This window comes from Pterocles gutturalis, unplaced genomic scaffold, assembly GCF_000699245.1.
Source record: "Pterocles gutturalis isolate BGI_N339 unplaced genomic scaffold, ASM69924v1 scaffold45308, whole genome shotgun sequence".
NCBI classification, from domain to species: Eukaryota; Metazoa; Chordata; class Aves; order Pterocliformes; family Pteroclidae; genus Pterocles; species Pterocles gutturalis.
Window position 1 is genome coordinate 27466 of NW_010119656.1, and position 18028 is coordinate 45493.

At 39.2% G+C, this 18028-nt stretch overlaps 1 protein-coding gene across 2 annotated transcripts; it reads right to left on the bottom strand.

Moving 5' to 3' along the window:
• Positions 1-532: 532 nt before the first annotated feature.
• Positions 533-15116, bottom strand: NFYB (nuclear transcription factor Y, beta). Of its 2 annotated transcripts, XM_010076635.1 has the most exons (8): positions 15031-15116; positions 13451-13453; positions 9630-9723; positions 8973-9103; positions 6937-7134; positions 4846-4927; positions 1693-1772; positions 533-1551 (listed from the first exon to the last, which is right to left on the bottom strand). In XM_010076635.1, the coding sequence occupies exons 2-8, from the start codon at positions 13451-13453 to the stop codon at positions 1519-1521; spliced, it is 621 nt and encodes a 206-aa protein (XP_010074937.1). In that variant the 5' UTR covers positions 15031-15116; the 3' UTR covers positions 533-1518. The 2 variants fall into 2 exon arrangements, with proteins under 2 accessions (XP_010074937.1, XP_010074936.1); XM_010076634.1 differs by lacking the exons at positions 13451-13453; positions 15031-15116 and adding an exon at positions 12748-12888.
• Between the last annotated feature and the right edge of the window lie 2912 nt (positions 15117-18028).

Consider the following 18028-nt stretch of genomic DNA (forward strand, 5'->3'; position numbering starts at 1 on the left):
CACCTCCAGAGGTTCTGCCAGGATCATGCTGATTTGTAAGAAACACTGCCCAAATCTTTACATACATCAAATTTTTGTTTAGCAAAGAACTGGCTATTTCAGGCTTCTGGGATGTCTTAGTTTAAACTATTTTCTCAATATTAAATTGTTCCTTAAAAAAAAAAAGATATAAAACCAGCAAGAAATTCTATGCCAACATATTCAAGGTGAGGTTTGCTTAAATTAATGACAAGTATGTGGAAAGACAACTATTATATTACATTTCAGTCCACTGCAAACAGTAAAAATATCAAAGGTCCCAAAATTCAGTCTGATATTACTAAAACCACCACCCCTATGCTAATAGGCTAAGACATTGCATCTAATGAAATTACCCTCCCAATTTTTAAAGAAACAGTAATGTTACTAAGAACAGCACCCTAAATACACAGAACTATATTACCTAGGTAGAGTTTATTGCAAAACCAGGAAAGAGACAGCAAACTATAAGTCTGTCTTCCATTTCAGATTTGTTATCACTTGCTCAAGTTTCAGTCACTCGTGCACGCGCACACACACACGCGCGCGTAGCCTGTACACAGAGAGTTGCTAACACATTTGAGTTCCCACAGTCTCACAAGAAACTTTAAAACATTTCAGTAAAAAGTTAAAATGAGATCTTTTACCACAAGGACTATAAAATCCCCCTCCCCCCCAATTTATAAGTTTTGGATTCTAAAAACCATACACAAAAAGGAAGAGTTATTTCAGGAGCACAAAGGCTACCTCAAATATATCAAAGCAAGTCTAAGAAGAATAAATGCAACTGAAAAAAAGAATAATGAAGACCTGCATCACACACAGTCAGTGTTTTCATCAACGCTATTGATAAGCTCTAAGTCTCTGAATATAGTAGAGCATTGGTTGTTTTTGACTACCTTTTAATTCTGAAGTTACATAAAAAAAATAGTTGTAGCAATTCTTTTAAGCTGCTAGTTTGAGGAAAAAGTCCCTTTCAAAATTTCAATAAATATGCTGACATGTAAAGTTAGTTGAGGTTGTCATGCAAGACAAGTTACATAACCAAGACCAACTCAATCTTTATAATAAAGGCAACTTGCATTCAAAAATGAACTTTACCCTTACAATTTTATTCAAAGGGTAAACATGAATTAACCCAGCTGTTTACCTGAATTACAAAAGTAACATGATTCAATATGAAAATAAGAAACTGTCTACAAATCTCTGACAGTAATAAATTGCAATATACAATGCATACAGGAGTTATACAGAGCAACAAACTCTCGTACAAAACAAAAATACTTTAATACCTTTAAAATCCAATTTTTTTTTTAAAATCATCATGAAAAAAGATTTGAGTCAGAATTCACACCTCCATTAGTCAAGCTTCTGGTAGCTACATTACAGCTATTTAATATACAAAGAGATAAATCTCTTCACCAGTCATTAAAACTGCCTCTTCGTTAGAGTTGCACAGCTTTTCCGTCTCATGTTCCCAGATTCAAAGTTTTCTTCAAATCATGAGAACTGAATTTGTTGAACACCAGAGATCTAGAGAAAGAAAATGCAAGCTCACATTCAAATGCACCTTTTCTGAAACTGCATTCTCAGTTTCATCTTTCAGAACAGGGCAGCTGAATCAGCATTTGAATTTTAGCAGCAGAAGGGACAGTATGGGATGGGATACAGTACCTGTTGATACGATGTTGTATAGACCATAACATTCTGCTGTTGGCCATCTGTAGTTATTAAGCCTGCTGGTAACTGGTTAGCTGAAAGAAATAACATTTTAAGAAGGTTAGACGGGAACTGCAGGACACAGAGCCTTGTTTGATGTGTCTGTCACCATTAAATAGCATTTAGTTGTGGTCCACTCTGGGACTATAGTTCCTCTCCTGACAGCTGCATACAATCACACTTGTTACCGAGTGTTACAAGCAAACAGGTTTGTTACCATTAGCGCTTAAGAAAAAAATAAAATTCATTTTGCATCAGATAATCTAAAAGTAAGACTGCACCTTGTTCTTCCCCTGTACATATCTGAAGCAGAACATCCACAGCTGTGCACTGGCAAATGGAGTGGAGTTTGCCATCCTAACCACCAAAAAAGCAACCTCCAGCATTCAGTATACTGAGAAACCTGGAGAATTTGGATTGTTTTGTTTAGACATGAGGTCAGCATACATCTGCATGAGGAAGTCAATGAGAACATCGCGCTTCTTTATAAAACAGAATCTGTCAGGTGCCCCCTAATGTAGAAGCCCCATGAAAGGTGGTGGAGATGAACAGAGACAGGCAATGACAAAGGAACCGCCAGAGGCAGAGATATTGATAGGAAACCAAAGACCTGACATTACACTGGTTGACTTCAACCTGTCCTTCAGGGTATTGCACAAAAGCTCTGAATTTCAGAGAGGAAAGAGGAGGCCAAGGAACAGAGTAAAAAGTACTTTTGAGATTCAGAGAGAAAAGACAAGGAGTGATGCTCCAAGATAAACCTTTACAATCACATGTACGTTGAGCTCTGCAACATTCAGAGTAGATAATGTTACAACTGCTACTTGGAAGCAAAGAAGCAAAACTCTTAAGTTCTAACTTAAGTCACAGTAGCAGAACATTCTCAGCTAGGGGACAAACAATGGAGCTTTTTCTTTCTGAAGTATGGCTGTTACTATGTATAAATAAGACCTATAACACAAAAAAAACCTGAAAACACAGTATAATGCTAACAACTTTCACATGAAAGCTGATGCTTGGGGGTTTTTAAATCGGGTTTTTGGTTGTTTGGGGTTTTTTTTCCTACTTTCATTGTACTCCTTTTCAAATACTCAAGTTTCAAGTTAAGAGATGCCTTAAGATCACAGGGAGAAGTGGCTCTGCCAGGTCCACAATTTTACTACCCTTCAATGCACGTGTTCCACACCTGACAGTTTAATGCCAAGCCTCTGACCCAGCCTTAGGCTTAGACAAAGAGCTAGGGGTTATGCCACAGTAGCACAGCTATTATGGCTACTGCTGCAGTGAGACCAACGTTCTGAATAGATCTACAGCTGCCCCTGTGGAGAGAAATACCTGCAGCACTTGACATGATCAGTTATTTCACAAATGTTTTTTTCCTTCTTCTTCTACTACTGCAACATCTCCTTTGCATCTTGCGAAGACTTAATATTTGCTTCCAAAGTTGCTCTTTTCAAATCACAGGAAATTAAGACTTATTTCATGGAGCACACTGAGGCTCCCAAGCCTGAGATATTTGAACCAGTAAGTGACTAGGAGCACATCTTCAGCCTTCTGCCATTAAACAGGGACCACATCAAATTTGGGAAGGGGACAGAGAATCCACAGATGTAAGGAGATTCATTTTTTATGGTTTCCATTTTCTGGTGGGCATTGTTCTCAGGCTAAGCAGAGCATGAGCATCCAGTGGAGAAACTTCTTGTGAATTTGCCTCTTTGCTCATACAAAACAAAATTCTGGACACAGATACAATCATTAGTTTCCAACTAAATATTCTCCCTCAACTCTTCAGCTGCAGTTTAAATGCTTGAGGTGCAAATCAGAATATATACAAAACAAAGTTTTAGAACAATTTCTATATATTGATTTGACAAGCTTCCAAGCTGGACAGACTCCCAACAGCTGCAATCCAGAAACCACTGGCAACATACCCAAGGCATGTAAGGGGGGCCTATAGTTGTGTTAGTGTCTTACTACTTCTGAACCAGAGCTATTCCGTATGAGTGACCACAGATGAGAGTTTACTACTTGCGTTGCCTAATCTTCAATTATAAAATTAGAATAATAATATTTTAAAAAAAAAAGCTTTCTTTAAGCCCCTTGCAAGATTCAAGTTTGGATTCTTAATTTCCAGTGAGTTTTGTGAGCTTATAATCCACGCTAGGAGAGATCTGAAGAGCCTGTATTGCTTTATATAGCCAAAGTCATCATACTGGGACCAAAGCGTGTTTCAGACCCTGAACAGGTCATTTCAGTCTCTGGGCTTTGAATTTTTTCTAGTTCAGTAGTTTACCAGTGATTTTAAACAGAAGATTTATCAGATACTTGAAAAACTAAGTCTCATCACTAGGTACTACTAAAGCTGCACCTCCTAATTCTTTGTGTACCAGCTTCAAGATTACCAGCCCATAGCATTAAAAAGCCAAGGTGAAGACTACATACAAGAATCCAGCATCAACAAAACCAACACAAAGTCCCAACAACTATCAGGCTTTAATTCACAGTATAAGAAAGAAAAACTACAGTGAATGCATATGATACTCCTTGCCCTACACCTTTTAGTTGCCAATCTGTGCATTCTATTGATTATAAGAAATACTAAGTGTTTTAGAATTGTATGAGGATGATGTTCTTCTCTGGCTCATTTCTCAAAGACGAGCTCCTCAAGTCATCAAGTGGAGTTTATTTTACTTTTTCCCCAACAGTCTTGCAAGAACGAATGTGGCCTAAATACATAGCTACTGGGGGATAAGAAAAAAAAAAAAGAAAAACGGTTGCACCTTTCATTACCATCTAAGTGTAGAGAAAAAAATACCGGCAGTAATGTATGCATTTACAAATCTTCCACAGTTGACATAAGCTGTTACTAGAGTGTCATCACTTATCACTATATTACTTCATTCTGACCATAAATTCTACTGACTGGGAGGAGTTTATGTGAGCATAAGTTGTCCTCCAATATCACAAATGAAAATCTCAGTGGATCACAGGTGTAACATATGTCCAATCCAGGATGTATCCCTCAAGTAAGAATTCTGATGTCTAAAGGAACTGCTGTTTTTAGAAAAGCCATAGTAATAATATAATAAATTTAAAAGTTTTACTTACTAAATGCTTCCTCTGTGAGCTCCTCACTTAGACCGTCTCCAGTTGTAACTGTTCCCCCAACTCCCTTTTCTCCTTTCATTGCCTGAAGGGAAAAAAAAAAAAAGTATTAGAGTACAGTTGGCTTGAGATTGTTTCAAGACTCCAGAAGCTCTAGCCAAGGTTTGGAACTTGCAGAAGAGTCACTGTGCAGCGGCTGGAGTTGAAATCCAAGACCTGTAAAACTCTATTGGATTTAAGAACATGCATAGTATAAGAACATATGAAGAGTGTTTTTCATCTTAGCCATACTCCTCAGAAACAAAAACTCTGCAAACTAGGATTGTGTAGTTCCAAGAAAGGCTTTCACCTTCTGCAGTTGTAGATCTGCAGTAATCCAGAAGGAGCAGTTAAGAGTGTTTACAAGAAATCAGAATCTCAGAACTACCAAGAATGTGCAACATTTACTTACCAACCATACATGAGTGCCATCATCATACAATTTAGAGTTGACATTTAAAACCAAGATATTGGATTTCTTTTCCCACATCAAGGACTACAGCCAGAAAGGATATCAGCACAGAAAGCCAAGGCTCCCAGTCATCTGCATGCAGTTTCACAAGTATGAAGTTTGATGCTCTATGCTATCTATACATATCTATATATGTAGAAAAAGTATTCTCTGCAAATGCTTGATATAGACTAAATACTAAGCTACAAAACATAAATATTTCACTATATATGGTACCCTGAAGACAGAACTAGCTGAAATGGAGGTTTAAAACTGATGAGCAAAACCATTCAGCTCATCCATCCAATTAAAACCCAGCCCCATTACTCTGCTACCACAGCATATAATATCTGCAAAAATGGTCACTTCAGAATGAAGGTAGCATACACCCACTTCAAACTTCTCCAGAAGTACTGAAACTAGTGAGGCACTACTTGCATTTTTAATTAAAGCACATACAGCACTCTGATGGCATGTGCAACTGCTACACAGAACTTGAGAAAGATAGCACACAGTGGTACTTCAACTTTCAGGTCACACCTCCTGTTACTCAGTTAACACAGCAAACGACCTTCAGGGAAGGGGAAGCTTCAAGAGCTATCAGCAAATTAAATACCACTAGCAAGTCTGACCCCATTAATTAAGAAACTTAGGTTTACAGAACAAAGAAAGACTGACGAGCATCTTTATCTACAACACTGCCAATTTAGACCTACCTGCTTCACTCATACCAGGAGAACCAAGCAGCCATACCAACAGAGGGATTCACATTTTAAAAAAAAGTGCTTTGAGGTTTTTTTTCTCATTCAGGAGTATGAGGAAGAGAGGTCATTGGGTAAAAACACCTATGATTTGTTTGGTTAAATCTGGTATTCTGAGGTAAAAGAACACCAAAGTAAAGAAGCAAGCAAGCATAATTGTCTTTGGTTTCCAGACAGGAGGTGGGAGAATGGGAGACCAGAACAAACAAACAAAAAAAAGCAGAAGCACTTTTTAAAAAAGTTTAAATCACTGCAAGAAAAAAAAAACAAAAACACCAAAACACCTCACTTTCCACTAAAGAAGGAATACATTAAAATGCTTGGATCACATGCCTAGCATGTACTATATATCAAAAGCAGGCTAACAAACAGATTAAAAAAAAAACCCAACATTGAAGCAGATAGCCTCCCAAGCAAATCATTATTCCTACATGAGAAAACCAACTTTTTCTTTTGCAGATCTGAAATCCAGACAAAACAACAGGCATTAGGCTAATTCCTCACAGGACGCAGTCTAGTACAGTTTTATTGATTGAATCCAAAGATCGAATTAAGTATTCTTAATAGGCACCTTTAAAGAACAGAGTGATTTACTACCAGCAATATATTAGAGAATTTATTCAGCTGAAAGCTTGAACTACTTTGCGTCAGCAAGTTTAATCAAAATGCTTACTTACTCCTTTTTCTCTTCATATCCTCAGGAATGCTTTTAAACATCACATTAGTTCCTAACAATAGCTGTGAGATACTGTGCAAGTTATCCATTATACAATTACAATGACAAGGAGCTAAGGATAAATGCAACCAGGTTAAATAAATGAGGATACTGAAGTATATACCAACCTCTCTGAATTTTTGGAGGTATAACTTCAAAGGTTCAACATAGCTATCGAACCCCAAGGTAGACATGGCAAAGAGAATATCCTCTCCATTGATGGTCTTTCTTTTCTCTTGGTGACACCTCTCACTTGCTTCTGATGTTATAAAGCTGATGAATTCACTTACACACTCTTGCACACATTCCTTTGCATCCTTAGCAATCTAGTAAGGCAAAAGTAATATAAAATGATTAATCAAGATGCAAGAAAATTAAAAAAACCACAGCTAAAGAATACACTAGATAATAAAGGAAACATCCCCAAACCTGATGATGATGCCCATTTAGGCAACACCTGTATGTGAGGGAACCACTGGATGTCATTACTGCTCTATGAAAGCACAGCTGCAACATGATTTTAACCTAACTTTTACTATTTCAAGCAGCACAGCCAACTACCAGGAACTCCTGAAGTCACAACTATGTTCTGTACAAGCTTTTACATATAGACGCATCCCAGTATTGCTTACTTTGCTTACCTACGCCTTCTCTTTAAATTCATTACAATTCAGAGCCCACTTCCATTTTCCTTTTAATAGACCCAGCAGTTCCAACCCCACTGCAGTACATTCCCACAAATTTGACAATGGCTAGTATTTTTATCCTGATTAGATTCAGGGACTAGAATATGTGTCTAGCTGCAAGGCTCTCTAATGCTTTAATATTCTGGTATAAATTTTCCAAATGAGAATTCAAATGAAGAAATACAGGCCCCTGGCAAGAACAAAATAAGTAAATTTGATTATGGTTTTCAGCTGGACAAAAGTAATTTACCTGACTTAAAATAACAGCAAGCATTACTCATGATTATTTGGGAAGCTGACAGGAGACAACTGAAAGACCATAATAGTCAAGATTCTTATTCTTTATATGAGAAGAACCTGTTTGCATTTAAAAAAAAAAAAAATCAAGCAGTAACCATATGTAGAATCTTTACTAGTTCCTCTGATATCGTCACACATGGAGGGCGAGATTTTTCAGAAGTACTCATCACCCAGCAGCTTCCCTTGCAGTTTTTCACAAAAACCTCCCTGATTTTTCAAGATAGCTCGACATCCCATATGATAAATTCTTTAAAAAAATCTCATTTGATCACTCAAAATTTATGACAATATGGACTAGTGAAGAGATTTTCACAGCAAAGATATAAATGTAACACCCTGATCTCCGTAAAGCCCTGAACACTATGAAAGTATAACCAGATGCAAGTAAATTATGTCTTGCTTCTATTTAAGAGTGATTAAAAAAAAAATAAAAGAAAAAAAAGAAATCAGCTTTAGCTAGAGGAAATGTTACTGGGGCAGGAATTGTATCGGAATACAATAGAGAAACTACAAGCAATACGCGCCCTGCAAAGGTTTAAGATAAACAGGTAGAACGGTCGAACGCTTATACAATCACCAGCTCAGCAGAATGGATTAAAAAGTCCATTAGAAGAAATGAAATAAATCTTTCAATATCTGTCCTTATCTCCTACATGGTATAAGGCAGACTTCTTAGGTCATTTTGGCATTTGGATATGTAAAGACCGGGCGACAGAAGACTAACCATCCTCTTTCCTTCAGGATGAGGACTGGATTTTTACTTCTTCCAAAATGGTTCCCTTATTCCAAATTTTATGCACCTCAATAAAAGCAGATTAAATTTCTTAAGAGAGAATTGCATAGAAAATATTCTTACCAATATGGGAATGTCACCAAGTCTGACCCATTATGACAGTTTCAGATAACGCATCTTAGAAAAAGAAAGCTCTTGAAATCTTTGTGAAGAGCACTGTTCTAATACTCTAATTATGTCAGTTACTAAAAGCTTTCAGAAACCTAAGAAAAATGGACTTGCTCTCAATCCCCTCCTGCTCATATATTTTTTCTTTTATTTTCTAAGGCTTTTCTCCAATAACCCAGGATCATTTGGAAAAACATATTGTTCTACCAGCTCAAGTTCACTCAGAGAAAGGAATAAAACTCATTAACACATTTTCTTTACCAGACAAGGGTATTACCTTTCCTGTTTGGGGTATGGCATTTTTCATTATCCTTGCCACATTTGCAATTGGAAGATATATATCTTGTTCTCTAAAACTCTCTTTTGAGCCATTTGTATCTTCGTGGTCATTCATGCTGTCCTCTGTGTCTAATGAAATAAAGAAAAGTTAACAGAAATTGTATTTGATAGACAGCAGGCAATAATTAAGTCAGTTCAAAATCTTACACTGAAGGATTAAGACCTTTGAAAGCACTGTGTATTAACATCACAGAAACAATTTTAAAAGTAGATGTAACACCAGGCTACCTTTATGGGCGTTCAGTATCATCTTTATGACACTATGCACAGAAATGTACGTGGCTGCTGAACACCTAGCATTCTTAATGTCACGTCAAAATAAAAATTGTTTCCTAGAACATCAATTTTTTTTGGTCATCACCCTGAAGGACTCGTGTCAACACTGACAAATCGAACCTCCACCTTCAGACTGCAGAAAAAATGCTTTATGGAGTGAGGCATTATGAACACAAACAAGTACAAATTATTAGCTTGACAGAAGAGAAAAATATATATATTTCCTTCCAGTTCTTGTATATGTGTGTGTGTGTATATATATATATATATATACACACACGCAGAGAGAAATAGTAGTATTTACTGTTACATTTCTTACCATCATGAGGCTGTATCACATAATGACTGCCACCAATGTAATCTCCAGCAATTCCTAACTGAGAAGCATCCGTTGTGGAGCTATCACCATCCATCTACAACCAGAAGAATGAAAACTTTCAGGTGTCTGTTACACTGTAAGTGCAGCTATTGCTGAAAAACAGCACGTTAATCAACTTAGAACTAAGAGACCAACTTATACAAAGTACAAATATTTTGCCATCTGAGAACAGTATACTCTCTTGTTACTGAGCTTTACTTACAGTGAAAATAGTTAAGCTCTTGTAAAGCTTCCCCATAACTTCAACCAGAGGCACAGAAACATTTGGTTCATGCAGCACAACACCTTGTGTCACTCCCATGAGAGTCTGACCAGAACAGGTCAAGGCATCTGTTTCCCTGAACAACCCTCAAAACCTAACACCAGCACACTGCTTTACCCACAATTATTACACTGAGCATATCCTTCACTCCCTATTACCCTCCACCCCAACAGCTTTGGTCAATCCCACTGACCAGCTTTTCCTAGCCAGACCTCAGGACCAGCTCTGCATATTCATCCTCCCTGAGGCATCAGTCACTCCTAGATGTCTTCAAAGTCACGTTTTCCTTTGCTTTCCCTGCTTCTGTCCCACCTCACTTCTCTGGGCATCCTTCAGTGCTCCTCTCGGAACATTCTTATGTGGTGGCCAACAAGAAGTATTTGCCTCAAGGCTTTAGAGAGTGGGTCACAGTTTAATAAGTAATTTGACTGCCAGAAGAGAGAAGCCAAGAGAGGCAGCGCTTCCCTCCCTGGTTAGGGATCTTTGCCCCAGGAGGTACCAACCACATTTCACCTGGAGGAGTCTGGGAGAATCTTGCCCTTCCTGCTTTCCCTCTTCCAACACAGGCAAAACTACAGAGATCAGCAGCAGCCATTTGCTGGTAAGTCTCAATGTTTGCTAGAAAATCTACTTTGTCAATGAGTAAAGAGGTCTCATAGTGCTGCTCCGAAGGGAGACTGTGGCCCAGAGAGCCCTTGTCAGCCTGCTGTCTCAGTACTCGAAGACATCGCATGGATCACACCTCGTCGTTCTGCAGAGGTGAAAGAGGTGGAGACGCCTTCTCAGTCCCTTGGAAGTTCACACCTCTTTAGTGAAGACTTGCCACAACAGCAACACAACACATCCCTGCCTTTTTCCCCTACATTTTGCCACAGTACACAACGCACAGATTTACGTGCATTCTTGCAACACCAAATGCTCCAGTCCATGTAACCTGTTACCTACCATATTACATTTTGCCTTTTTACAGAAATAACAAATTTCCTTAAACACTATCACCAGGTGCTCAGCAGAAAGATCAGACCTATACAGAATCATGGCAGACAACAGTTTCACCTCCAAAGGGGATATTTTAGCAGTGACAAACCTAAGTTTGAATTCAAGTCTCCAGGTTTTTTAAACTTTTGGACAATCTTGACTTTTTTCTAGTTGCAAGTGTCTTGAAAATCAGTATATTAAAAATAAACTTTTGCAGAACATCTAGCTCCCATACTTCCAAAATGTCCTTTTTTTTTTCTTCCCAGCTAAGGTTGTATTTTTGCAGTCGTGCTTTAATAATGCTTCTTTTGCAGAGAGGAAACAATGCAAGAATTAGGGAGGGAGAAGGGGTTCCCAGCACATGCAAACGCTTTGAACGCTGGCACGCAAAGACTTTTAACACATTTAGATGCACAGCACCAGATTTGCCTTTGCCCCAAATTTTCTCAGCTATGTTTAACATCAAATAAGCAAATGCTAACAGAGATGTTTACCTGTTTGCCAGGAAATTAGCTCTTCTGTTCCTATCCTACACTTCATGTAGTTCCTTCTCTGGACAAGTGCTTCCAATCCTTCCCCCTTCCCACCCCATCTGTTTCCAACCCAAGCAGCCAGCCTTACTGACAAGCTACACACACAGCCCCCTGGGAGGCAGAACCTGCCTCCATTCACTCGCTGACCTACACCAGCTGTGCAGGTACCTGGGTGTCTTTGGAAAACAACCTCTGCCCCAAAGGGTCGCGTGGCCATCGTTGGTGAGACCATGCAGCTCACTTCTTCCAGAATCATTAGCCTGAAGAGGGAGAGTGAGGGAGAAGCAATCATGTGCTATTTTTATACCTACCCAGAAATATGAGCAATTTAACCTCTCTCTAATCTGCACTTTGCCTGTGGCCACAGGGCTGGGTTTTGCTTTCAAACCTTCAGGCAACATCCGGTGCTGTGCCTGGCCACAGATGCACCCGTAACCCAAGCGCTGCTTGCATTCAAGGCAATACTACAACAGCTGGATATAGCTTTAGGAGCTGCTTAAGCTAAAAAATACTCTTTACCTCTCCTTCATTGTACAGAACATTACACACATTGCTTTTTTTAAAGCACTTCTGGTCCCTTTTGAAGCTTGTGTAAAACAGTTTTGCTTCTTACACATCACCTCTGCCCAAAGGAAGGGTAGTGTTTTAAGCATTAGCTTTCCACATGCCAACTTCACATAGATTTGCTTTGTCTGCATTTTGCAGACTCTTTGTTAGGAAACTTAACTTTGCTTTTCAATTTTCCAAAGGGTCTGCAGTTTATTTACTCAGCTTGCTGTAATGACAATGCAAGAATATCACAATCCTGCATGTCAAGATCACCTAAACTGACATCACCCATCATTAAGAGAGTTGTCTATCTCTTTTCCTTTTGCAATTTGAAGCAATTAACATTCTGCAGTCCAGTAAATCCCAAAAGCTACCCCCAAAATAAAGTTTGGATTTTCTGGCAGTCTTGTTCTCAGTTTTGGCTCTCTGATCCTTACTAGAATTTAACTCAGAATTATGGTCTCCACAAACTTCAAGCATTAAGTTCACTAAGCCTCAATACTATTTTAAATGCCTTGGTATTTCTTCCCTCTCCTTTTTCAGTCTTCTATGAACCATACCTGCTAAAATGTTCCCTTCTTTCAGGATTGCAATATTCTTCAAATTTCTGCAGTGATGTGATAATTCACTGGTTTCTGCTCACCCGTCCTGCAGGCTACCCCCCATCTGAATCTTTATTGCCAAGACCCAGAAATATCATTTAAGAAAACATCTTGCTTTCATTAATCCAGCTCACCTTCAAAAGGCAATTTCTGCTTGAATCTCTTTTAAACCTCTGCTGCATCTGTAGACAGTTTTGGCCATATTAGATTAATGCATCCTCAAGGCACTACCTTTGCTTTTATTCTTTTCTGCATGCACATTTCCATATCTACTTACTGTATGTATTATTTCACAATTAGTGAGAATTTGAGTGCAAGCTTATCAACATTATGAATCTAACACAGTGATTAGCAAAATTGACAGGAAAAGGCTTGCAAAAGAAAAAGATCTGTCTCAGATAAAGAAAGCAGCCACTGACAGCTTAACATCAACTGAAATTACTTCTGTGGGTATCACTTTAAGAAAGATTTTTAGCTGCCAGGACAACATTGGGACAGGGGATTATAGACAGCACCCTTCTACATAACGCTTAGGATAACCAGGTCCTAATCCAGGTTCACAGGATAATTCAGGATGGAACGGCCTCAGGAGGGTCAGCTCTGAGCTCAGAGTGGGTCACTCAGGGCTCTATCCAGCCATGTCTTGAAGATCTCCATGGACAGAGCCTGCCCAGCTGCCCTGGTAGCCTCTTCCACTGCTTGGCTGGCCTTGGAGTGAGAAAAGGAGCAGCATCTCTCAAGTAAGTTTGATGGAAGAATTCCAGTCAGATTTAATCTTGCCATTTAATTGAAATCTAGATCTAGGTGTCTGAATATTAGCAACTGTAATTAATACACCATCTAGTCACCCTATTAGTATTTCTTTGAGCCCAATGGATTACTCAAACATGATCCTTTCTAAAAATGTGGCCGCTGCTATCCTAGTCATCTCATCGTCCCTGAAGTTACTCTAAAAGAGGCAGTAGTCCAATCCAGCATAGAAGCAACACCCTGCCTGCAGTAACTGCAGTCACTGGGAGACTAACAGGATGACAGTTCTTAGACTTAGTAGGAAAGGAGAGACTTCTTTGGACTGAAGGAGACACTAGATTTTATAAGCAGGCAGAATCCTGGGAGATCTAATCCTAGAAGGTACAGGAGGGCAAAACCTCTCCTCTCAGCTTTCGCTTTAGCCCCTGGAGCTCTTACAACTTGCTTTAAAGAAAAGCACCTATTTGCAGACTATACATCTTATTTGCATAGCAGTTTCAGCACGCAGACACTGCAGCTCTCAATACAAGACAGTGTATCTTTCACCTGTGCAGCTACCAAATCACACAAGTGAAGAGGGATTCCAACACATTGGTCTAGTAGCACATACTACACAAATCTGCAAGAAGCACTTACTTGCCTGTTGTACATTATTCTTAGCCTGCAGAGCTAGGAAAACACTGAAGCTCCACCACACATACACATATTGACTGAACCAAGACCAGGAGCTGAGCGTTATCAGAAGTGACAATGTCAGTCTCTAAAGTGACCATGCCCCCATCTGATTTTTATCAACGAGGGAGAGAAATCAAATAAGTATAGGACAATCAACCTAAATATGCAGTGATACACTGCAAAAAGCATTTGAATGCAGAGCAGCAGCACAAAGTTTTCTGGTGGTGGTTTTCTGGGTTTGATTTTTTTTTTTAAACTCTGATGAAAAAGAATATTACCAGGAATATACACTTAATGAATCCACATAAATTAACCTGAGAAGTATGTTAAAACAGAAACATTTCAGATCAAGAGCATCAAAGAAAATTCAGTGATAAGATGCAAGTGAATTAACTTACAGGTTTACACTGACATCTGGTAGAAAATTTTCTGGAGGATGCTTAAAAAAGAATATGCTTCTGTCAGCTGCCCACAACTCACACTGTTCCTAGAATACATCTATACTGAATTAATAAAGCCTCAGTATCTCAAAGTAAATCTTGCATCCTGTTTAATCTGAAGAGCTCTCCTATGAGAGCAGTACCAGTGGCTCAGCTAAATGATAACTAAAGAATGAAGGCTCAGACCCGTCAGCACTGAGGAAGGGCCTAAAACTTAGATTGGTATAAAAGGAAAAAATAGAATCAAAGAAACAAGATTTGGTTTTCAGAATGAGGAATTTATCTGGCAATGATTTGCAAAATCGGTATCTTGAGGGGTAACCAAAGGTCTCTTGTGATTTAAGCACTTCACATGGTATTTATCCATCCTGCCTCCCAAAACTGCTACCCTACAAAAGGGACGGTGGAAAATGGTATGCAAGGAACTGAAGCACTTGGAACACTTTCCACGCAGTTGTCCCTGCCACAGAACCAGGACAGAAATTATAATAAAGCTGTAGGTAGTAACCACATCTGTCACCGTAGATGAATTTTGTCAGCACACCTTATCACAAGAGATATACAGCTCTAAAGCAGTACGTAACAGCAGAGGCAAGAAAGTTTTATTTGACCTTTCTGCACCCTCACTTGCTGCTCCTATACAAAAACTCAAAAATAATTTTAAATTTAAAATACAATTTTAATTTCCTTTTATTTTTCAATTACTTCTGGAGAACCTAATTTCCCACTGAATTCTCACCAGGCAGCAAAGCAGTTTCTCCTCCAGCAAGAAACACCAACTGGTAAATGCATTCACGGGACACACGACAACATTCCAGCAGATCCACAAAAATACAAAGTTAAAGCCCCATAGCATGTACCTAGAACACAAACATACGCTGCATGGTCTATCTCCCACATTCAGTGTTTTCCCCCACAGCAGAATAACATTAGGAGCAGCAGACTGATACTGAGAGGACCTGACAGCACCACTAAGGCTCGTTAGCATCTATCCTGTACCAGGCTCCTTCCCCTGGGCCTTTCCCTTACAAAATCCAGACAAGGCCTTTTCACCTTTCCACCTTCCCCCTCCACGTACAAGTACTGTCAGCTTTATGGTGCATCTCACAACACATGATGTCACCATCCACAAGTCCGCTCCACCTGGATCCAACTGTGCTAGAGTATGTGATGGCTCCTTACTAGGCTGGGTAACCGTTCACAAGCATGGTTAGCTGCAACATATATGGGTGGACTAACAACGCATACATTTTTTACATCAAGTAGGAGTGATCAGTGATATGGAGCAAGCAGGAGAAACTGAGTTTCCATGCCTGCTATTTTGTAGCAGTAAAAGAGAGAAGCTGGAGGGGAAAAAAACCTGACATGAGCTGAGGAACGGAGGCAGCTTTGCTGCTTTTGCAGAGGCTGAAAGAGGGCAGCAGTGCTGAACAGACTGCACCAGCACCTCCTTCCTCCTGCAACACTGACTGAAAGCCCCATATTGCCTTTCCATATTAAGGTTTTGATGCTTTTCTAGCTTTTTTTTTTTTTGTTAAAAACTAAGCACACCTGTTTATTAAAGAAGCAATCCATAAATCCCGCCTTTTTCTTTTACAGGTCTGATAGCATTTTTAGTTGGTTATGTTCTTCCTTCATTGCAGTAGTATATCACATGTGCCAAGAAGTTTATTCCTCTCAAGCAACAGAGCAAGTAAGAGTTTTACAAAGTTAGTTCAGACCAGGCCAGTATTTTCAGTCAGAATTATCAAATTTGCTGACACTTCCATTTATTCTACCAATGTTATTTAGTTGCATTGTTATTTAGTTATGATGTTGTTTAGTATGTGTATATATAGAGACATGTTTTGCACTTTGTACAACATCCTGCCACTAAAACATCAATTTCCAAATACCATGTTTCTCTGAAGTACTATTGCAAAACTCAGGACTGAAAAGCCAGGTTTCTTTCTAAGCAAAATTTTAAAGGTGAAATGACATGAGAGATTTGCATTTGAAAGCACTAAAGGAAGAACCTTGCAAGTCTTTTAAAAATGTTGCTAAAATAAGGTATCTGGCTCTTAAAAGTTTCATAGTATTTCAGATTTCCTATCTTCACAGTACCTTGAACAATCTTTTTCACTCAGCTTCCGTACACTGCCTCCCTTTGTGTAATTATTACCACAAATAAGAGGTTATCTATTAAACTTTGAACTGCTGTAACTGTCAAATATTAAAGTCTAAAGAGTACTATCCAGTATTCTTGACTTCTCTCAAATATAATTTCATAGCTGTAAATACTAGCAGCCAAGACCATACATAATCACCTGCTCAACGCAGAGCACAAGCAACTCAGACTCATAAATAACGATTCACATTAAACCATCTTGGGTCTCCCAGAGAATTACAGATGGATCCTTCCTTAACATTATAACTGTCATGCCATAAGCCACATAAGCAAAGAAAAAAATAAAAAGTCATCACTAAGCTTATTTTTTTAAGAACGCTATGCTAATGATTATGCATAAACACCATTTCTCCATTCCTGCAAGCCAATTAAAGCCAGACTGTGAATAACGTGCAAAACAGCTCCTTCCATTTTGCTTTTTGCTACTATTTTGTATGAGCTTCTTCTGAGAAAGCTGTAATTTTTTTTAATGGACAATAACGTCCCTCTATCAGCAAGATAGGCAAAGGTTACTACATGCAAGAGAACCCATTTAAAGGCTGAAATCCAGATTTCTACATCCCTCACTGCCTAGAGATGTTCAGGTCATTGTTATAAATTATTTTGCCTTCCTAAAAGCAATCCAAGCACACTAGGTGGCTTTTACATGACAGTTCTTTGCAGAACAAAAGCGTTTTGGTTAAGCCTGAAAGAAATTGGTAAAGCTGGATGTTGACCGATTTTCTATTACTGCAGTAGTACAGCAGGACCTAGGAAGGTTTCTTTAACCAGTGTATCTTAATAGCTGCAGAAACATTACTACAGAACATGACTTTTGTTTGTTTTCCAGCATGATTGTCTGTGAATAACCTACACAATACCCTTCAGGATCACCAACTACATGATTTCTGGATGGAGCAGTGGCTGGCATTCACAAGTATGCTCAAGAACAGTTGCCAAACACACAAGAGTTGTTTAGACACTGAGAACGGCAGAGCCCCTTCTCTCTCCTACCTGCCACGTGTGTTACGGGGTAAGCCATTGATGCTGCTCTGCTGTGCCAGCTGATTGATCTCGCTTCCCGATTTCATGCCCTTCAATGATGCCACAGAAGACAACCCAGGGGCAGGGGGGAGAAAACCTTCTTATTTACACAAATAGCCTCAAAGTCTTCCTTGCACCTAGCTCCCATCTGTTCCATAGATACCTCACCTATCGCCATTCTGCGTTTTCAAATCGAAAGGAGAAGACATCCCCATTTAGCAGCTTTATTGTTAACCACCTTGGCTGCGATTCCCGCGCTGCAGGCGGCAGCCTCCCTAACTGTGGGGAGGAGAGGCCGCACACCTGCACCTGCCCGCTGGCTGACAGCTTTTTCCCAGAGCCCTACTGCGGACCACAGCC